General features: G+C 43.1%; 1 protein-coding gene across 2 annotated transcripts in view; it reads left to right on the top strand.

Annotated features, from left to right (window-relative positions):
• Prdm10 (PR/SET domain 10) overlaps nucleotides 1-23,606 on the top strand; it is a 103,698-nt gene that overhangs the window by 75,612 nt on the left and 4,480 nt on the right. For both annotated transcript variants that reach the window (XM_017595995.3, NM_001427772.1), the window contains 6 exons: nucleotides 728-928; nucleotides 2,682-2,825; nucleotides 3,194-3,364; nucleotides 4,738-4,878; nucleotides 5,850-6,018; nucleotides 14,268-14,371. In XM_017595995.3, coding sequence (XP_017451484.1) covers nucleotides 728-928; nucleotides 2,682-2,825; nucleotides 3,194-3,364; nucleotides 4,738-4,878; nucleotides 5,850-6,018; nucleotides 14,268-14,371 — 930 coding nt within the window. The remainder of the gene's footprint in view (nucleotides 1-727; nucleotides 929-2,681; nucleotides 2,826-3,193; nucleotides 3,365-4,737; nucleotides 4,879-5,849; nucleotides 6,019-14,267; nucleotides 14,372-23,606) is intronic.

A 23,606-nucleotide genomic window follows, 5' to 3' on the forward strand; every position in this document is an offset into this window, starting at 1 on the left:
CACCTACTTCAACAAAGCCACACTTCCTAATAGTGCCACTCACTCCCTGGGCCAAGCATATTCAAACTACCACACTATCTTATACAGATAATTCACTTCGAACTACCACACTTATTTATAACGAAAATTCAAGGAAATGACCTAGCATCTCTATATTATATTCTTACTTTATTCTAGTAGACAATACTCATATTCATATTTTTTTTTTTGTAGGACAGGGTCTGGTGTAGCTTGGGCTGGTCTTGAAATCGCAATCCATTTACCCTTGCCTCTTGAGAACTAGGATTGTAGGTATAGAGCACCATATCCAGAACCTCTTACTCCCTTTTCCCCCCTTCTTCCCTTCACTTTTCAAGACAGGGTTTCTCTGTGTAACAGAGCCTTGACTACATGGAACTCACTCTGTAGACCAGGCTGGTGTCCACCTCCCGAGAACTGGGATTAAAGGTGTGTGCGTCACGCCTGACAGCCTTCTTATTCTAAGACAGGGTTTCATTCTAGTTCACCCTGGCTTAGACTCACGGAGCACGCAAGACGGCACTTGACTAGATGTCAACTGCTATAGTCTCTTGAGAGCTGAGATCACAGGCATGACTTGTTGATACATTTTATTTTGGGCTATATTGATGCATTTTTCTCCTTTTCTAAGAATGAAATTTCTTATTTTGCTTCAGGCAAGAAAGTGGAACTGTACATTGCTTTCATGGCCAAATATTTAAACTTGCAGGTTTATAAGAGTGCCAGCAAGCGCAAAGCCCACATTCTGAAGAACCATCCAGGAGCGGAACTCCCACCAAGCATTCGGAAACTTCGTCCTGCTGGCCCTGGAGAGCCTGACCCTATGCTGAGCACCCACACCCAGCTGACGGGTACCATTGCCACCCCTCCTGTCTGCTGCCCACACTGCTCCAAGCAGTATAGCAGCAAGGTATGGTGCTGACTCTGACCAAGTCAAATGCTAGAACCTCTACATGAGGATGTCTTAATAGATGGCCTTCTCCCCCAGGTGTTCTGCATGGTGAATTGATTGCCTGAAAGAGCCCTGTATAAGTAGGGACCACTTATGGGAATGGGAATGAAATGGTGTGCACTCCTCCGAGTTACTCCTGCTTACCAGTCTAAGCATTCAGTTGCTTTCTCTTGACCTGCTTGAACCTTGTATTTGGATGTTCTTTGCTCACAGTTTATGAGCTCATCCTGTGGAATCCCTATACAGGAACTGAGATGGAAGTTTTTGAAAAGGGGGTCACTTCAGTGGGTATCCCACTTGAAGCTTCAAGTACTCATGGGGATTGGGAATAAGTATGAGGTTATGGCTGCGTCTTGATGGTCTAGAATCATGTAAGTGTTTTCGTGTCCCCTCTTCCCCCTGTCTTCTCCCCACATCCTGTTGTGCTTTGACAGTGTGACCCCTTCCCAAGTGTGGTCAGTGCTGCTCTGATTTCTTTACTGCATTTAGGAGATGGAATCTCTCTGTGTTTCCCAGGTTGGCCTCAAACTCCTGGACTCAAGTCATCCTTTCTGCCTTAGCTTCTCAAGGAGGTGGTCCTTATGAATACAAGCCATTGTGCCTGACTAAAACAAACAAACAAACAAACAAACAAACAACAGTAAGAACCAACCAACACTCTCCCACCCCCTTGCAAGAAAAAGAACATTTTTAAAGGCATCAAATGAAATATTTTAAGAGCCTTTGGAGCAATGGCATGGAAGAAAGTTGCTAATTCTGGTCTGTCTTAATTAGGTTTTCCATTGCTGTGAACAGACACCATGACCAAGACAATTCCTATAAAGGACAATATTTAATTGGGGCTTGTTGCTGTAAGATTATAAAAAAAGAAATGGTCTGTCTTTTACCCCGCTAGGTCTGGCACCAAAGTACCCCAAGATATCTGCTAGATATCTTGTCAGAAACACACATCCCAACTCTGTGACGTCCCTCACACTCTCCCAAATTCAGTTCTCTACAAGAAAGAACACACAACACAATAACCTCTGATCCAATTGATAAGATGTAATTGCCCACCTAAACATACAAAGCCCTGTACACATCCATCCCTCAAGAACATTAATAACAACCTGCAAAGGTACAGCGTGGAGTCCTAACGTCAGCCTCCACGTTCTCTCCGAGGCTTCTCTGCAGTCCCCTCCTCTTCCCTCAAACTTTTCTCCCGCCCATCCTTCCTTCTCATCCAATGACGGGCCTCCTTCTATCCTGCCCTCACCTGTATGACATCCTACAGGGGCTGGCTTACAGTTTCAGAGGTTCAGTCCATTATCATCATGGCAGGAAGCATGGCAGTGCTCAGGAAGACATGGTGCTGCTGGAGAAGGAGCTGAAAGTTCTACATCTTGATCTCAAAGTGGGTAGAAAGAGACTGTTTTCTGCAGGCAACCAGGAGGAGGCTCTCTTCCACACTGCATGGAGATTGAGCATAGGATTGCAAAGCCCACCCACAAAAGGTCACACATCCTCCAACAAAGCCATGCCTACTCCAACATTGCCACACCTCCTAATGGTACCACTCCCTGGACCAAGCATATTCAAGCCACCACATGGTCCTTGTTCTTTTTGCTTTGTTTTGAGACAAGGTCTTGGTATCTAGCCCAGGCTGGCCTTAAATTTATGCCTTTCCTGCCTTAGCTGCAGTAATTGTTTATTTTTTTTCTTCATTTTCCAGACCAAGATGGTGCAGCACATTCGAAAGAAGCACCCAGAGTATGCCCAGCTTCCCAACACCATCCACACGCCACTGACAACAGCTGTGATCAGCGCCACCCCAGCTGTCTTAACGACAGATAGTGCCACTGGAGAGACTGTGGTGGTGAGTGAGTGACTAGGAAGAGTGTCTTCTTCCCTTCATGCCCCTCCTCTCTTTACAACAAGGCCACGCCAATTATTTATTAATTTTTTGCAAATGAGGGTACTCAGCTTGCCACTTACAGCATTGTGCTTATGCTTGGGTTCCCTTGCTGGTGTTTGCTAAAAATCTGTCTGCCAAAGGAGGAGCAGGGCATCTTTAATGCTTTCCTTCTCAGTGGTGAAATCAGCAGTGTGGAAGCAGATTCAGTGGGTCAGAGTCAGGCCCTCAGGCCAGTCTGTATTTCCTTGATATGCCCCATGCCAAACTGAATTGTATCAGGATGGCTACAGTGTTGTTACTAATATGTTTGGTGATATTTATTCTTCTAGACAACAGACCTGCTAACTCAGGCGATGACGGAACTATCCCAGACCTTAACAACGGATTACCGAACACCTCAGGGGGACTACCAAAGGATTCAGTATATCCCTGTGTCTCAGTCAGCGTCTGGTCTGCAGCAACCTCAGCACATACAGCTGCAAGTGGTGCAGGTGGCTCCGGTACTGTGACACTTCATTTCTTCTTACCTGCATGAGCACCATATTGCCAGTGGCCAGCATGGTAACAGGATTCAACAGAAACATCCTTGGCTCTGTGTAAGGTGCAGCTGCATAGAAGTGCTGAGTCTGAGGCAGTAGGAGAATACCATCTCCACTGCCTTCTTCCCTCTGCCCTTCATCACGGCTCTGGACTCAGAAGAGTAAGAGGTTTCCACTATAGGTAGAAGGTCTCAGCTCCTGTGTATATAGCCAGCCAGTAATAGCTGTAGTGATATCCTGGCTGACTATTTCATAATGAACCAGTTTGAGGAATACCTACACGGGCATTGAATAATTTATTTCAGTGAGAGGTTTTAGTGAGTAATTTTTTGATAGCTCTATCTATCTATCTATCTATCTATCTATCTATCTATCTATCTATCATCTATCTATCTAGCCGGATGCTTGTGGAGGTCAGAAGAGGGTGTTGGATCTCTGGAACTGGGATTACAGATGTTATAAGGTGTGGGTGCTGGAAACGGAACCTGGATCCTCTGGAAGAGCAACAAGTACTCTTCCTCACTTAGCCGTCTCTCCAGCCTAAGTCAGCTCCACGTGGGATAGAACTATTACCATGGTCCTCTACTAGACAGTGCCTAACTCACGCTTGCTCACTGTGGACTAAAAGAAGGATGTCTCCCAGAACTGCTGTTCTCTTTCATTGTGCTGTGAGAAAATGGACTTAAGACATGAGTGAACATTGTCATTTTCAAATAATTTAATCTTGTGAACAAAAACCAATACAGTTTTAAATGTATGGAAATGGTAGATATCACTGTCACCCCATCATCCACCATTCCTTACTTGTTTTATTTCAGTTTTTTGTTTATTTTAAGATGAGGTCTCGGGCTGGAGAGATGGCTCAGTGGTTAAGAGCACTGACTGCTCTTCCAGAGGTCCTGAGTTCAATTCCCAGCAACCACATGGTGGCTCACAACCATTTGTAATGGGATGCTCTCTTCTGAAGTGTCTGAAGAGAACTACAGTGTACTAACATATAAATAAAATAAATAAATCTTTAAAAAAAAAAAAAGATGAGGTCTCACTGTATAGCCTTGTCTGGCCTAGAGCTCACTAGTAGATCAGGCTGGCCTCAAACTCAGAGATCCACTTTCCTCTGCTTCCTGAATGCTGGATTAAAGACATGCACTACCATGCCTGGCTTTGATTTATTGTTTTGATAACAGGGTCTCACTGCATAGCCCCAGCTGGCCTGAAACTCAAAACCTCTCCCCAGTTTAGCCTGTCAGGGAATATTATTTTTAGGTGAACTTTTTCTCTTTAACCTTACTGAGTGCCTATCTGTTTGGAACCGGATCTTTATGTCCCCCCAGGCCACTTCCCCGCATCAGTCCCAGCAGTCCACAGTGGATGTTGGCCAGCTGCATGATCCTCAGACCTACACGCAGCATGCCATCCAGGTGCAGCACATCCAGGTCACAGAGCCCACCCCCACAGCTCCATCAGCATCCCAGGTACGTTTCTCTACAGAGATGCAGAGAGGTCAGGTGACATCAGGGACTATCAGATTAATAACCGTGAACTCATTGCCCTTGGTCACTGAGGGGACGATGTCACATGTTAGTACCTGACCAGTTGTACCCCCACTTTTTATGTCGCTACTGCAAATGGTCTTGCAGTAGGTTCCCGGCTTCCCAGTGGAGCTCTGTGGTTTAAGATCCTAAAAACAAAACATTCTACAGCAAGAGTTTTCAGTTGCTTCTGTGACTTGGAGTAAGGTTGAGCCTGTCACTGGGATGTAAAGCAGGGTATGAAAATTCAGAGGAGGGGACAGTTCTACTTAGCTGGGAAGCAAGGACATTTTTGTCCTTTAGTTTTTAAATTAAGTTTCTTGAAGGGGGACTGTACGCTTGTCATGACATCAAGGGAAGGAATTATGTTCTAAATAGCATTTTGAGTATAAAAGGAGATAGGAAATTATAACACTTATTAAAAATGTTATTCTGTTTGGGAGCAGGAAGTAATCCTGGGAAAGAGTTGGAAAGTAGTTAGGACTTGGACTGTGGACGGTCCTGAGTTGCAGATGGTGGAGTGTGGGCTTGTCATGGAATCAGAAGTCAGCCTCTCCACCAGATGCCTGGTGTGCACCTGTGTAAGCTCTACTCTGGGTGGATGGGCCCAGGCCACTCAATGAGAACCATGACTTGTTGTGTTGTTTCCTTTGTGACCGGACAGGCTGTTTCATCTTCCTTGGTTTAGGCTTAGCTAATGTAAGCAGTTATATACTTGTATTCATTTGCCCTTGCAGCAATTTAATTGAAATCCATTGTTTTATTATCTTTGTAGATTCCCCTTGGAAAACAATATAGAGTTTCAGAGTTATTACTGTTTTTCATTAATCCTACTCTTATTTAAACTATTGCTTAGGTGTCTTAGGTCTCCTGGAATGTCACCATTTCCTCCTTTTGTTTCTCTTTCTCCCTAGGTAGCAGGGCAGCCATTGAGCCCCTCTGCTCAGCCGGTCCAGCAGGGGCTCAGCCCCTCCCATATCCAAGGCAGTTCTTCCACTCAAGGGCAGGCTCTACAGCAGCAGCAGAATTCCTCTGTACAACACACATACCTCCCCAATGCTTGGAACTCCTTCCGTGGTTATTGTAAGGAGAAGGGGACAGTTGTTGGGTGGGGGAATCTTTGGCCATATGTCTTCATTTCATCAGCTTTATAATAGGTTTTTTGATTGAAGTATCAGTTGCTCATTTTCAGTATTCTATGGTACATGTATTTGAATTAATTTCAGGGAAGTGTTTTGACCTCAGAGTGCCAGTGTTATATATTTTCAGAGATGTTAAGTATATTACTGGAATATGACTTAAGGTATGGAATAGATGGAGAGAGAATATATTGATGGTAATGTTTCATTTCTCTCTTTCTCTCTCTCTCTCTCTCTCTCTCTCTCTCTCTCTCTCACACACACACACACATTTGGTAGTGGGTCTCATTAAATGTCCTTTTATGTAATAGTCACTATGCTTGACCCTAGGTATGTGTGTCTTAGTTACTTTTCTGTTGTCATGGCAAAACACCATGACCAAGGCAACTTATATAAGAAAACATTTACTTTACTTTGGGATTGTCGTTTCCTTTTCATGGCCATCCTGGTGGGGAATGGCCACAGTCAGACACCCTGCTAGAGCAGTAGCTGAGAGCCTATATGTTTAAACAGCTAGGAGGCAGGAGTAGCTAACAGAGAATTGCTTCCCCCATGATGTACCTCCTCCAACAAGGACAACTGGGGACCAAGTATTCAAATATATTAGCTTATCAGGGCCATTCTCAATCAGACCACAATATGTAAAAATTAACATTGACCTTATACTACTTCATTAAGTAACCTCATGCAACTTCATTCAGATCTTCCTGTGTGTCAGGAATAATTCTAACCCAGGTATGTCAAAATTGGTATTTACAAAGATCTGTGATATGAGCACAGTGGTTATTTGCATTTTATACATAAAGTAGTGCACATACAATACCTCATCCAAGAGACTTAGCTAGTCAACAGAAGATTGGAAGCCAAGAGTTCTGGCTCCAGAACTCACATGCTAAATCATCTTGTTGTATTGCATCTCCTAAGGCCTTTGGGTTATCATGTAACAGAGAGGTTGACGTATTTGGTTAGTATGTTCCCGAGTATGTTCATGCTTGGGAAGTGTGAACAGGCTGGCAGTCAGAGGCCAAAGTTGATAACTTCTTTGCTTGATGCTCTGTAACTTCTCCAAACATGATCAAACGTCTATTCACCCAGATAGGGTACCAACAACAGCTCAAGGAAGTGACCCCACCCAGCTCTAGGTTAGTGAACCAATGAGTTTGTTCAGATCATCTGCCAGAGGATGGCAATCTGGTTCCTTACAGGGGACTTGGAGGCATCTGCATCACCAAATGTCCGCTTTAGCATGGTGACAACTCACAAAAGCTGTAGCCCTGGAACCCTCTGCCCAATTTCTAGTCAGCTCTATTGGAGAGAGTTTCTTGCCAGCAATTTTCACTGCTTTTGTAACTTAGAGGAGAGCCCTGTGAGCTTGTAACCTCCACACTTCTTTAGCCCCGTGTGTTTCCTTGGCTTTTCAAGTCTTCCGAGTCTCTCTATGTCAGTAGAAGAGAGGAAATGGCTACACAACACTCCAGCCTTTGGCCAGCTCTTACACTCTTTCTACCCGTTTTCCACCATCTTCCTGAGTCTTGGAGAAGGCAATAGAGATGTCTGATTATTTATTGCTGAGCCACTGCACCACTGTGACACACCGATAGTCACTTACGAGGCGTTTGGATTCTCTGCAGTAACCACTAGCAATGGCAAAAAAGATTCCCCCCCACATCTGAGGCTGATGGCAGTAGAAATATTTGGGCATAAACACAAATGTTTAAAAGCATTTGACAGACACATCACATCTATGTAGTTACTATCCCTCTTGGATCAGTGATCTCCCCAGTCACAATTTTGTCCTGGATTACACTATAAGACATAAGTTCCTTCCATTGTAATGGGCCTTACATGCAGCCAGAACAGTGAAAGCCAGCTAGCAGAGTGAGAGCTTCCAACCTCAAGCCAGCCACATTTTTCTAAGCCCTAGAGGCACAAAGTACAGAATTTTAAGCAGTAGGGTCTTACCACTTACCTTCAGCATGCAAGCAATAGCAGAGACCATACATACTCTTATGGTTTATGTGTGGGTCTCTAGGAACCTCCCTGGCAAAGAACTCATGCTGGGCTTTTACTCTGTAATCTATAGCTCCCAGAAAATGCTCTTTCCCCACCCATACAGCTGGTCCTTGTTCAGCCTCTTCGGCTGCTCTTTTAATGTTCGTTACGATGCTTTCCAAGTCTGTGAGCTACTCCAGGTGAACTTTATATAGTATAACACTTTTTTATAGGGGGTGGGTGCAGGAGCTCTAAGAATTGGTCTTGAGTGACTAAGGGGACACTGAGAAGGAACATTATTAAGGTCTAGTGTATGATCCATTCCATCACTGAATCAGTTGTGAAAGAGCTGTGTTGGATGTATTAAAGCATTAAAGAAGAGGACACTACTCCATCTGTCCTCAATGATTCCCTGCCTCAGCGGAAGCAAACCCACAAAGACTTTTTTCCAGCCTTCGTTTCCAGGGGTGATGCACACGGCTGCACAGGATCCCCAGGCCAACTGTCTCCATGCTTCTTAGACTCAAGCCTAAGTGGGGAGCAGGGCCCACTCTAACCTGCTATGCTCGCCACTGAGCTGACTTACCAGTTCTCACAGGCCAGCACTCTGGCTGCTGCCTCTGTGTGTGACACAGCTGGTTGCTGAAAGGGTCAGGGCTATGTGATAATCCCCTCACTCAGTATATTCTTTCAGGGGAACAATTTTTGTAGCATATTTTACATAGATAACTGTTTACCCCTAGAACAAACTTGATCTTTTTCACCTTTAGTTTTTAAAGCATGTCTTCTGTGAGCGACTGCTGTGACTTTAAAGCCTTGATTCACTGTCAACTTTTCCCCTAGGAATGCCACCTTGACACAAGTCTTTGTGCGTTTGCATTTGAGTGGCCCAACAGGCTCCCAGGTCTGCTGGATCAGGTCATTCAGGTCTGCCAGAACCTCCTTCCTCGTCACTGTCATGTCTCACCTTGGGACACAGAGAAGCCACTAAAACTCCATATCAGTCCCAGAGTCCAGGCTGAGTTAGGGTCTTAACTTTCTGGTGAACACAGTAGAATGTGGCCCAGTGAACTGAGCATCAAGCTCTGCCACTCTCATACCCAGTTTTTTTGGTAACAACTGTCTTTCTGCCATTGTCCTCTGGTTCCTGATGTTGACAGGAACCCCGGCCAGTACTGTGTCTCTGGTGGCTTGTCTGAGCCAGTCTATGAGACACCTGTTTCCTTCATTGTCTTGGAGTAGTCAGCCTTTGTCTCAAGGAAGGATAGACAGTGCTATTACTTAGCTTCTTTTTGTCTGTAGCACTCAGACGGACCCCATCTGTCCCCATGTCCCGCAGTTCCATGAGCCACACTGAGGCAGGCTCTTCCATTCCGTGTTTAAGTGCAGTTCAGAGGCAGACTAATTCTTGGTCATTGTAGTTTCCCATACAGTTAATAGGCCTGCCCATCCACATGCTGAATCATAGATTTCCTCTGTATTAAAGGTCAAACCAGGGGGCTCTTCTGTTGTTCCCATCCTTTTCTCTTCCTTCTCGAAGTCTTGATTTTTCTCACGGGTTCCGAGTTTTTAGATTCTCTTTCCCACACATTCCATCAGCTGTAAAATACTGCAACTTTACCTCCTCTCCACCTCATCTTCCCCTCTCCCACGTTCCCAGTTCCCACAAGACAGAGGTGAACGCTGAGGAGAGCATGCACGTGTTTTCCCATTGTAATTCTGCCTTTACATGGGAAACTTCCTTCTGGGCAGATGGCTTAGCCTCAGCTATATGCCTTATTGCCCAGAGCAAAGACCATACAACAGCTTTCCCCACCTGTTTATGCTCTTATCCCAAACACGTTACTTTTAAGAACTGTAACGTATCCTCTAACACATCAGCTATTTGGGAGTGGGGTGGGGGATCCTGTACTTCTGTGATAGGCCTTATTTATCAGATGTGCTACTCCGGACCATGTTGGGGAGGATAGCCTTCCTGGGACCTGCTCTCTCCTCACCCCCAGATAGCTTGGCTATTTGATAGCTTTGAGCACCACTCTCAAATAGCTTGGCTTTGGATATCTATCTTTCCACCTCTGTGCAGTTACTACTATAGCAAAGAGGCACAGCATCTCATACATCATGGAGAAGGTAGCAATATTGGGGCTGCTCCCACAGATGCACACTCCCTTGGATCACCTCAGTCACGCTCACCAGTGTGCCGCAGCCACTCTTCTCACCTCATCTTTGGTTCTGCCAATCCCTGTCCAGGGGCCAGCTGTGCTGTGGGACTTTCCTTGGAGAAATGTGAAGAACTGTCTATTTACCTTAGACAGAACACTAACAGACAGAAGTTATTATACTCAAGGCTAGCTTGGTGAACCCATGAGTGCAGTGGAGTTGCCCACAGGAGCATGGATGAAGGTCACTTACAGGTACCCCAGGTTACCCCATAGAGCCTGGCAGATAGACTGACATCTATACTCAGTTTAAGAAAGTGAAATGATGTATACACCTACTGTAATCACTTCAGGAATTAGCATTATAATTTGAAAAAAATACTCTGCAACTGAGATGATTTACTAGGAAAAGATTCTGTAATTGTGACAGTGGGGAGCAGAGGGCAGGAACCCTCTGGACCGCCTACTTGACTTAAGCAGTTCCGAAGTTCTGCCCAGCCTTGCCTACCTTTCTTCCCCACCCCTGACTAGGTGATGTACTCATTACAGCCTTTTGCTCTAAACATTTTAGTATGTTTCTAAAATGAAAAGACTGAGCTTACCTGAGATCTAAGAACTTGGAAGGTGAGGGAGGAGACTCAGGCATTCGACGTCATCTTCGACTATATAGCAAGTTTGAGGACAACCTGGGCTACGTGAGACCTTGTCTCCAAAACAAGGGGAGGAGGCTGGGGAAGTGTCTTAGGAGGTGACAGTACTTGCTACACAGTATGGGGATCTAAGCTCAAATCCCTGGCTGGGCTTGGCTGCTCATACCTGTTGTCTGAGTTAAGGAGTGGACACGGGCAGGATGCTGGAGCACACGGCCTGGTGAAAAGTGAGTTTCAAGTTCAGTGAGGGACTCTGTTGTAAGTGAGAAGTTGAAAGTAAGAGGGGTTGGGGATTTAGCTCAGTGGTAAAGCACTTGCCTAGCAAGCACAAGGCCCTGGGTTCGGTTCCCAGCTCCGGAAAAAAAAAAGAAGAAAGTAAGAGAGACACAGAGGCAGATACCTGACATCTTGCTCTAGTACACATGCATGCATCTCACACACACGCACGCGCGTGCACACACACACACACACGCACAGAGAGAGACACACAGACACACAATGCATGCACACACACCAACAACAACAACGATAACAAACACTAAAAAAATTAATGAAAAGAAAAACCCCGCAAAGACCTCTTTTTGTTTGTTTTTTGGTGCACAAGGCTAAGTACTTGCTCTATTACTGAGCCCAAAATGTACCTAGCCCAAAACATTGGGAAAAAAATCATGCTATTGCTATTATTATTCAGCCTAAAAATAAATGGAAATAAGTCTTTAACATCACAAATATAGTTCCAGTACCCAGTCAGAATTCATATTTCTTTGACCACCTGAGAAAGGTGTTAATTTCTTGTTTGAACTGCGTTCTGAGAAAGGGCCATCCACTGCAGCTGACTGCATCTTCCCCTTTCTTTCCACACCTTCTCACCCTTCCCTTGCAGCTGCTGTGTCTGCTGAGGAGACCAGCCAGCCATGGCTCCTGTGGTCCTCACACCGGGTTTTGCCCATGGTGCCCACATGTTATCACTTAATGTACTGTCTTCTTTTTGTCTCCTGAAGACCAACAACTAGATCTAGAGGCTTAACTAGAGTTAGGCTCTTTTCCCCAGGGTACTCAGCTGCTGCTGGGGTTGGGTCACTTCTCTTTCTGTAATGTTGAAAGCCACTAGTGTTTATCCTCTAGCTTCTTTGTCTCATCAGGGCTTGTAAAGTTTTGATACTCTAATTTGGTTCTGTCATTCCTATTCATTAATTAGGTGCAAGCATTTTATAAAGAGAAAAAAATGTGCCAGCTCTGGTGTAGCACACACCGTTAACCTCAGCCTGTAACCTTAGCCCTTGTAAGCAGGGGGACTGCCAGACACGCAAGGCTGCCTGGAAAGATACTATTAAAAACAAACAAATAAGAGCATAGCTTTAGTTGTAGAGCCAGAGGCAGGGGATGTCTGTGAATTTGAAACCAGCCTGGTCTACTGAGGTTAGAAAGCTACATAGTGAAAACAGGTCTCAAAGTAACAATAAAAGCAAAGCAAGATAAGAAAGAAAGAAAAGAAAAAATGATTATAATCATAAAATTAAGGTATAGCCTATATAGGAAAAGCAGAATTAAATACTTTAAATGCCAGATTCGTTACTTATTTTACTGTACTTCAAAATAGTAAGTCAGTTTCCTTATGTTGTAGTATCCCAGATGGCTAGTGGTTGTGTATCTTAGTCTTACTTTGTGCTCATGATGCTTATATACATATATAACCGTGACATGCTTGAACCTGCTGCGTTTGTTACCTTTATGGGTGTTCAGGCTACCACATCTTTGACTGTGTATCCTGGTACCTGCACCTTTTACCCCTGACCCTTTCCTGTGCTGGGAAGACACAATGTCCCAGACTAGCCCTCTCTCACTACCCAGAGCTGGCATCAGTCTATCTCCTACTCATCCTTCCATTTTAGTGGAAATATTAACACTGCTTATTCACTTGTGATCACTAGGCAGCTGTAAAGACATTTGTGCTATGAATTCATACCTGAGTATAAAAGATAAAATATACCAGGCCAGAAAAAGGAAGCTTTTATGATTCATTCCAAAGTTTAAAAAGTTTGAGTATTGTCTTGTGAATATTTGTAAGACACTTTTGAGTGAGGAGGCATTGGTTGTTTCTTATAATCCCTCTGTACTAGTCTCTCCACACGTGTGATGATAGCTGGAGGCTTATTCACATCAGGCTAGGCATGGTGGTGCACACCTTTAATCCCAGCACTCAGGAGGCAGAGTTGGACTTATCTCGTTCAAGGCCACCCTGGTCTACAGAGATAGTTCTAGGACAGTCATGGCTACCAAACAAAAACAGAAAAACGAGAGAGAGAGAGAGAGAGAGAGAGAGAGAGAGAGAAAGGGAAAGGGAAAGGGAAAGGGAAAGTAAGAGAACTCACACCACTGTAAGATCTCTCAAATGTGGGGAACCCTGGGAACGGTCTCAGTGGGAATTCGAGCATTGGCAGGTATGGACGGTCTCTTGCTTAGGACTTGAGATCTTTCTTCTTTTGGCTTTATGGTCCCATATAGCTCATGTAAGTCTCACATACACTGTGTAGCCCAGACCAGTAGCATTCAGGACACCCTGGGTTTAATCCGTAGCACAGCATACATTGGGTGTGGCACCACATGCCAGTAATAACAGGAGGTGGGAAGCAGGGCAACCAAAAGTTCAAGGTCATTCTTAGCTTCATGTAAGTTTGAGGCAACTGTGGGATATGTGGGACCCTATCTCAAAAAAAAAAATTGTGATCTTTCTGTGCTAGCCTCCTGAGTGCTTGGGTAATAGACCTGACCACCAGGGCCAGTGCATTTAGGATTTTCAGCATAGGATTACTGTTGGTGGGGCAAGAACACAACCATACACCGTTTGGGTTTCTGCTTTCAGGTGATCTCGTTTTGTTGCTCTGGTGTTCTGGGCCATTCACCTCAAGCCTTGGCTCAAGTGATTGATTTACCTTTAGCCTTGAGCAGCTGGGTGTATAGCTGCCATCAGCATTTTATCATGAAGTGGGCTTTGTGTTGACAGGATTGTCCCTGTAGGTAATATTCAGATTATGAATATGCCAAAGGTAGGTTAGACTGAGCTATAATGCTTGGTAATATATATATGCAAAAAATATTTTTGAAACAGGTTCTTATGTTGTAGACTTGACTGTCTTGGAACTACTGTGGAGACCAGGCTGGCCTTGAATTCATAGAGACCCTCCTGCCTCTGGCTCCCTAGTATTGGGATTAAAAGTGTGCATTATAGTACCTAGCAATTTATTTGTATTCAATGCATTCCACTTAACTGTATTTTCAGTTTATGGTGAGTTTATTGGCATATAACCCCATAATATAGAGAAGCATTCCTTTCTTCTAGTACTTAAACTAAAATCTAAGACCACTAAATTTTGTTTATGTCCTGTTTTTAGCGTCAGAAATTCAAATGATGACACTGCCTCCAGGTCAGTTTGTGATCACAGACAGTGGTGTGGCAACCCCTGTTACATCTGGGCAAGTGAAAGCAGTGACTTCGGTAAGTCATTCTGCCAGGGCTGTGTTACAGCGTGGTCATTCTCTGCCTTCCCTCCCTTCCTTCCTTCCTCTCCCCCTCCATCCCTCCCTTTGAGGTGCTGGAATTGGAACCCAGGACCTTGTACATGTGGCTTGCTGGGTAGGTCATCTACCATTGCGTTACCTCCCCAGGCCTCCGTTTCTTTTAATTGGTGATTAGGTCAGTTTTCTCACAGCTGACGATTTGAAAGCTGGATCTTTATTGCCATATCCTTAGTGAATTGCCCAGGAGAATGCCCAATAAATGTCCATTCAGCTCCTAACTACAACACACCTACCAGCTCTAGCACTTCTTATAAATATTACAAGACTTTAGCTGGGAGTGAATAGTATAATGAATCATTTATGGTGTGTGTGTATGTGTGTGTGTGTGTGTGTGTGTGTGTGTGTGTGTGTGTGTGTGTTTGAGACAGACAGGGTTTCACTATGAAAGCCAAGTTGGGATAGTCAGGAGAGGTGCAGGGAATCCTGGCTATAGGGTACTTCTTGTACAAACATTGAGCCACAGGCTGCCTTAAGAGAGGTTCAGTGTGCCAGGTGTAGACTATGCCATTCAGAAGTGACCTACCTGCTAGCTGAACCACACCACTCCCTAGATTCAGTTCCCAAAGATCCATTCCATTGTCTGTCTCCACCCTGCCCCACTTGTCCTGTCCCATTGCTGCCCTTCCCACTGCAGTGCCTTGGCCCCAACTTGGGTTGACTTTCTCTGTCTAGATGCAGGCTACAACAGTCAGAAAAATGACTGCCTTGGTGCAGGCCACACCAGTCAGAAAAACTGGTACAGGCCAAGCAAACCAGGAAAAAAGATAGGTGAACTCAGGCAGAGACTCCTTGCTGGACCAGAGACCACACCGACTGGCAACCAGAACCATAGATAGGCAGCCCAGCAGAGGACCTCCTCCACACAGTACACCCAGTCCCCATTACCCTCATCATCACTGTATCCCACCCCCTAAATCTGCCAGAGACCCCCTGCTGCACCAAAAGGGCAAGCTAGTCCCCAGAAGTTCAGCCCCCAAGCTCGACAGAGACTCCTTACTGGATCAGACAGACAGAGGTCAGGCTAGTTGCAAGAAGTCCAGGTCACAAAGACCAGAAGACCAAAAACTGAAACCAACAAAGACAAACTCAGAAATCAGTATCTAGATCTGTAGTCATCCATAACCCAGATGCTTAAACACTAGTGTAAGAACATAGTCAACAGCCAGGGCAACATGGCACCACCAGGGCCCAACTTTCTACAACAGCAAGACCTGGATATTCAAACACAGTTGAAGCACAAGAAATTAACCTTAAAACCAACTTTATGAAGATGATACAGGTCTTTAAAGAGGAAATGAAAAAAAAAAAAAAAACATAAAGAAATCAAGAAAAATACAAACAAAATTTGGAGAAAATCAATAAATCCCTTAAAGAATGCCAAGAAAGCCAAAGAGAACAAACAATTGAAAGAAACTGGGCTGGAGAGATGGCTCAGTGGTTAAGATCACTGACTGCTCTTCCAGAGGTCCTGAGTTCAAATCCCAGCAACCACATGGTGGCTCACAACCGTCTGAAATGAGATCTGATGCCCTCTTTTGATATGTCTGAAGACAGTGACAGTGTACTTATATAAATAAATATATAATGTAAATATAAATAACTCTTAAAAAAAGAAAGAAAGAAACCATTCAAGACCAAATAGAAAAAGAAGTAAAAAAGAAAGCACAAACTGAGGTTTTTATGGAAATGGAAATCTAGGTAAGTTAATGGGAACTACAGATGTAAGTGTCATTATAGAAAATCTGGGGGTTGGGGATTTAGCTCAGTGGTAGAGCGCTTGCCTAGCAATCGCAAGGCCCTGGGTTCGGTCCCCAGCTCTGAAAAATAGAAAAGAAAAAAAAAAAAAAGAAAATCTGGAATACTATGAAAAGACCAAACCTAAGAGTAGAAGAAGGAGAACAATCCCAGATCAATAATCCAGAAAGTATATTTATCAAAATCACAGAAGAAAAATTTTCTAACATAAAAAAAGGACATGTCTATAAAGGTACAAGAAGCCTACAGAATACCAAATTAATTGGACCAGAAAAAAAAATATCCTTGCCAAATAAGAATCAAAACACAAAACATACAGAACAAAGACAGAATATTAAAAGCTATAAGAGAAGAAGGCCAAGTAACATATAAAGGTAGACCTGTTAGAATTACACCCAACTTCTCAACAGGAATTCTAAAAGTCAGAAGGGCCTGGATAGATGTCTTGCAGACCCTAAGAGATCACAGATACCAGGAGAGACTACTATACCCCATGACAAAATTAAATCTAAATGATATCAATCCATAAATCCAGCCCTATAGAGGGTGATAGATCTCCAACTGAAAGAACTTAACTGCACCCAAGAAAACACTTGGTAAATAATTTCACATCAGCAAAAAGAAAAGAAGAAAACACAGACACATACCACTACCAAGAACAACAAAACAACAGGAATTAACAATCTATCAATCATTGGTCATTAATATCTCTCAATATCAATGAGTTTAATACCTCAATGAAAAGACAAAATGTATTGCTGCATACAAGAAACACACCTCAACATCAAAGATAAACATTACCTTAGAGTAAAGGATTGGAAAAAGATTTTACAAGTGAATGGACACAAGAAGCAAGCTGGTGTATAAATTATAATACCTAACAAAATATACTTCTAATCAAAATTAAAAGAGATAACGGCATTTCATACTTATCAAAGTAAAAATCTACCCAGATGACATTTCAATTCTTAACATTTATGCCCCAGACACAAGATCAAATCACACATCAAACCCCACATGTTAATAGTGGGATGTTGTTGTAAGAATATAAAAAAATAAAAATGCTGTCTTTTATCCCGCTCTAGGCCCGACATTGCAGTGCCCCAAGATATCTGCTAGATATCTTAAGTCTCAATCAGCAAAGTCTCACCCACTTTGCTCCATCCCATATCACACTGCCGAAGGCCTCTCTCTGAGCCTGGCAGCTATCTTTCTACCTATCTAGTTCCCAAGGCAGGTTTCCATGCCAGAAACACACATCCCAATTCCACGCCGGCCTAGTGTCTCTAGAAATTGTAGACTTCTAGAATTCAGTGAAAATGGAGGCACAATATACCCAAACTTAGGGGACACAATGGTAAGAGGAAAGTTCATAGCACTAAAAAATTAGAGAGATCTCATACTAGCAACTTAACAGCGCACCTGAAAGCTCCAGAACAAAAAGAAGCAAACACATCCAGGAGAAGTAGATGGCACAAAATAATCAAACCGAGGGCTGAAATCAATAAAAATAGAAACAAAGAAAACAATACAAGGAATCAAGAAACAAAGAGTTGATTCTTTGAGAAAGTAAACAAGACAACCAAACTTATCCAAACTAACTAAAAGTCAGAGACAATATCCACATTAACAACATCAGAAACAAAAAGGGGAGACATAATAACAGACTCTAAAGAAACCCAAAGATTCATTAGGTCATATTTCAAAATCCTCAACAAAAATGGAAAATCTAAAAGAAATGGACAAATTTTTTGGTAGATACTGCTTAGCAAAGTTAAATCAAGACCAGATAAGCAGTTCAGATAGACCTCTAAGGGAGTAGAAGCCGTCATTAAAATTCTCCCAACCAAAAAAAGCTCAGATGGTTTTAGTGCAGAATTCTGCCAGATTTTCAAAGAAGAGCTAATGTTAATACACCTCAAATTAGTTCACAAAATAGAAACAGAAGAAGCACTGCCAAGCCATTTTATGATACCACAGTTACCCGACAACCAAACCACACAAATATTCAACATAGAAAGAATTATAGACCAATTTTCTTCCTGAACATTGATGCAAAAAGATTCAATAAAATACTTACAAACCAAATCCAAGAACATATCAAAAAGTTCATCTACCACGATCATGTAGGCTTCATCCCAGAGATGTAGGAATGGTTCAACATACACAAATTTGTCAAAATAATCCACCATATAAACAAACTGGAAGAAAAAAAACCTCACTAGATGCTGAAAAAGCCTTTGATAAAAGCCTTGACGTATCATAAAGTCCATCACTCCTTTATGATAAAAAGTCTTGGAGAGATCAGGATACATGGGAAATGCCTAAACATAATAAAGACAATATATAGCAAGCGGATAGCCAACATCAAATTAAATGGAGAAAAACTCAAAGCAGTTCCACTAAAATAGAAACAAGACAAGACTATCACTTCAATATAGTAGTTGAATTTCTAGCTAGAGCAATAGGAAAACTAAAGGAAATCAAGGGGATACAAATTGGAAAGGAAGAAGTGAAAAGTATCTCTATTTGAAAATATTATAGTATACACGAGTGACCCCAAACATTCTACAAGGTTATTCCTTTTTTTTTTTTCTTTTTATTTTTTTAAATTTATTTCTTTATTTACTATATATAAGTACTCTGTAGCTGTCTTCAGACATACCAGCAGAGGGCATCAGATTCCATTACAGATGGTTGTGAGCCACCATGTGGTTGCTGGGGATTGAACTCAGGACCTCTGGAAGAGCAGAGCCATCTCTGAGCCATCTCTCCAGCCCTACATCTGAGCTTAACCTCTGAGCCATCTCTCCAGCCCTACAAGGTTATTCCTATGGTTGATAAATACTTCAGTGAAGTGGCTAGATACAAGATTAACTAAAATAAATATGTTAGTTAGTTAGTTAGTTAGTTAGTTAGTTAGTTAGTTAGTTAGTTAATTAATTCCAGGAGCCCTTCTATATACAAAGGACATACAGGCTGAGAAAGAAAACAGAAATAACGCCCTTCACAATACCCGCAAATAATATAAAATCTCTTGGTGTAATTCTAACCAAGCAAGTAAAAGACTTGTTTGATTAAAACTTTAAGATTTTGAAGAATAAAATTGAGGAAGATTCAGAAAGAAATTCATGCTCATGGATTGCAGGATTAGCATAGTAAAAATGGGGCTGGAGAGATGGCTCAGTGGTTGAGAGCACTGACTGCTCTTCCAGAGGACCTGAGTTCAATTCCCAGCAACCACATGGTGGCTCACAACCATCTGTAATGAGATCTGATGCCCTCTTCTGGTGTGTCTGAAGACAGCTACAGTGTACTTATATATAATAAATGAATAAATCTTAAAAAAAAATAACATAGTAAAAATGGCCATCCTACCCAAAGCAATCTGCAGATTCAGTGTAATCCCTATCAAAATCCCCACACAATTCTTTACAGACCTTAAACATTCACATGGTAAAACAAAACCCAGGTAGCTACAACAGTTCTGTACTACAGCACTTCCAGAGGTATCAATTTCCAGAGGAATCAGTGGATTTCAAGCTTACCACAAAGCTATAATAAAAACTTCATGGTATTGACGTAAAAACAGTGTGACCAATGGAATTTGAATCAGACACCCAGATGTAAATCCACAGACCTGTAGACACCTGATGTTTGACAAAGAAGCCAAAATTACAATGGAAAAATGAAAGCATCTTCAACAAATGGTGCTGGTCTAACTGTTGATATGTAGAAGAATCCATCGCCCTGAGCAAAACTCAAGTCCATGTGGATCAAAGACCTCAATGTAAACCAGACACACTGAATCTATAGATGAGAAAGTAGGGAATAGCCTTGAACTCATTGGTACAGGAGACAACTTCCTGATCAGAACGTCATCAACATCATCAGCTCATGCACTTAAGATCAATAATTAATAAGCGGGACCTCATGAAACTGACAATCTATAAGGCAAAGGACACCATTAATAGGACAAAATGACAGCCCACAGAATGGGAAAATATTTTCACTAACCCACATCTCACAGAGGGCTAATTTCCAAAATTAAGAACTCAAGAAAATATACATCAACAAACCAAGTAATACAACTAAAAAATGGGGTATATAGCTAAACAGAATTCTCAACAGAGGAATCTCAAACGACCAAGAAACAGAGAAATGTACAGCACCCTTAACAATCAGGGAAATGCAAATCAAGATGAGTTTGAGACTCCATCTTATGCCTGTCAGAACAGCTAAGATCAAAACCACAAGTGACAGGCATTCACGCTCATGAGCGTGCAGCAGAGGGAACACTTCTACACTGCTGGTGGGAGTGGAAACTTGTACTATTACTTGGAAATCAATATGGTGGTTTCTCGGAAAATTGGGAATCTATCTATCTTAAGACCCAGCTATACCCATCCTGGGCACATGCCCAAAGGCTGCTCCATCCTACCACAGGGACACGTGCTCACCTGTGTTCATAGCAGCTTCATTCATAATAGCCAGAAACTGGAAACAACCTAGATGTTCTTCAACTGAGGAATGGATAAAGAAAATGTGGTACATTTACACAATGGTGTATTACTTAGCTGTTAAAAACAGCGACATCATGAAATTTATAGGCAAATGGATGGAACTAGAAAAAAATCATCCTGAGTGAGGTAACCCAGACCTGGAAAGACAAACATGGTATGTACTCATTTATAAGTGGATATTAGCTGTAAAGTAAAAGATGATAATGCTGCAATCCACAGACCCAGAGAGACTAAGAAGCAAGGAGGGCTAATGGGGGAAGGGAGAGGGACCTCCTTGGGAAGGGGAAATAGCATAGATTTCACTTGTGGACTGGGAGTGGGTGTGGTTGGGAACCGGAAGAATGTGATGGAGGAGGAGAGAGAAAATGCTGGGAGAAACTGGAATTGGGGTACATTTTGGAGGTGAGGTAGAAATCTAGTGTAGCAGGAACTCAGTGGAACATATGAGAGTAACCCTAGCAAAGACTCCTAGTAATAGGGGCCTTGGAACCTGAACTGGCTGTCTCCTGTAACCAGGTAAGGCCTCAAGTTGATTGGGACCAACCCAGCCACAAAAGCTCCAGCCTACAGTTTGTCCTGTCTACAGTTCTGGGACTAGAACCTAGCACAATTATTAGAGAGACCAGCAACCAACGGGAACAGATGCAAAGTCTCACAGCCAAATGTTAGGCAGAGCTCCGGGAGTCTTTTGGAGGAGGGAAAGGAAGGATTAGAGTAACCATAGGGACACCACAAGAACAGGGCTGGCAGAATCAACTGACTGGAACTCAGTGGGGGCTCCCAGAGATCAGGGAGCCTGTAGGGGTCTGACCTAGGTCCTCAGCATATGTTAGTGCTGAATAGCTGTTGTGGAATTCCTAACAGCAGGAGTGGGGGCTGTCCATGACTCTTTCCTGCAGCCTCTGGTATGTGCCTGGTCTTATTGTAGCTTGTTTATGCCATGTTCGATTGATCCTCCTGGGAGACAGAAGGGGTGGGGGGAGAGGGGAAGTGTAGGAAGAAGATACTAGGGGTGTATATAAGAGGAAAGGGAGGGGAGGGTGAGGGAGAGGAGAAAAAGAGCCAAATTGACCCTAAAGCAATTCTCCTACCTCAGCTTCCAGCATACTGGGGTTACAGGCACCCCAACATTCCTGGCTTACAGAGCTTTTGTTGGAGGAGGAGTGTTGAGACAGGATCTAGCCTAGGCCGGCCTGGAACTCACTGTGATGACAGTCATGAGTATCCATGGTCGGCCAGTACATAGTTGCTTTACATAAGTTAACTACTTCAGAAGGAAACATTGCCATCAGTTAGCAAATTTAACTTGGGCAAGGAATCCCCTGAAGCTAGTCACACAGGCAGTTGTGAGCATAGATGCTGGGAACTGAATCCAAGTCCTTTGTAAGTGCATCCTGTGCTCTCAAGCACTAAGCCATCTCTCCAGGCCCCAGAGTACCCACATTTAAATTAAGAAACGTGGGGGTTGGGGATTTAGCTCAGTGGTAGAGCGCTTGCCTAGGAAGCGCAAGGCCCTGGGTTCGGTCCCCAGCTCCGAAAAAAAAGAACCAAAAAAAAAAAAAAAAAAAAAAAGAAAATTAAGAAACGTGTTCTTGGTGAGGGTTAGTGGTTCATGCCATTAATTCCAGCAGGGGCCAATGGATCTTTGGGAAGTTGAGGACAGCCTAGTCTACATGGCAAGTTTCAGGGCAGCCAGAACTACATAGTGAAATCCTGCCCTGAAAAAATATAAAACCATACAAGGAAATAAACCAAAAAAAGAAAACTATGTTGAGTTAGGACTGTGCTTAGTGGTTGAACACATACTTAACATATGCTAGGGCGTGAGTGTAGTCCCTAGCATTGCAAAAACAACAAAAACCCTGAGAAATAAACTCTGGAGATCTGGTTACATTGTGGTGGCCACAGATGGTGATAACATAAAGTGCACCTGAACATTGCTGAGACTGGATCTTAAGTCCTCTCACCACAAAAACAGTTCATTTGCTGAGGGTGAGTGGGTCCTGGGCTAAGCAGCAGCCCCCATGGTAGAGGAAGAGTCACAAGGAAAGCAGATCATATTCTGAAATCTACTCGAGGGCAGGGCCTAGGCATATGGCACTAGGGGAGTCAGTTGGATATTCGCTGTAGCTTGTTTTCTGCACAAGGTTGAAAAGAGGGGCTGAGTCTTCCTCTCTGACTTCTTCTGTCCCGTTGTTTAGCTTCAAGTTACTCTAAATTACCTGAGATGTCTAATAACTCAGGGTTATTGGTTCATGGTTTTGGAGGTTGTAGTCAGTAGTCCTGTTGCTTTGGGCCACCATAGTACAGCATGGTGGGCTGTGTGGCACAGTAAACCACTCACCTCATCAGGCAGAGAGCAAAGATGGGGAGGGCTGCACACCTCATTCAGGGCCCATTCCCAGTGACCTCCCACCAGGCCTCCCTTCCTGAAGGTTTCACTCCCTCTCAAGAGTGCCAGCTGGGACTGGACCTGCAATACACAGGCTCTTGAAGGAGAGCAATGCCTATCATAGCACCATGCTTTCAGAGAAGAGCAGTTGCCCTTCTGACTGAAATATCACTTCTTTAAAAATGTCAGTATAAAGTGAAGTGTAGTGGTGCATGCCTGTAATCCAAGCATTCAGAGGTGGAGATAGAGAAACCAAGAGTTCAAGGTCATTTTCGGCTACATAGTGATTTTAAGGCTACCCTGGGTTATATAAGAGTTTAAAAATTAATATAATGAATAAAATGCCCAGCTTGAATGTTTGAACTTCTCATGATCAAGGAAAAAAATGAGGAAAAGTGAATACGTGAAAGTTCCCTTAAGTTTTCTCAGTGCAAGGCACACATTTCTAAGACTGTATTCTTCTTGTGCTTTCTTTTCGTTGC

Source organism: Rattus norvegicus, chromosome 8 (genome assembly GCF_036323735.1).
Source record: "Rattus norvegicus strain BN/NHsdMcwi chromosome 8, GRCr8, whole genome shotgun sequence".
Lineage (NCBI taxonomy): Eukaryota > Metazoa > Chordata > Mammalia > Rodentia > Muridae > Rattus > Rattus norvegicus.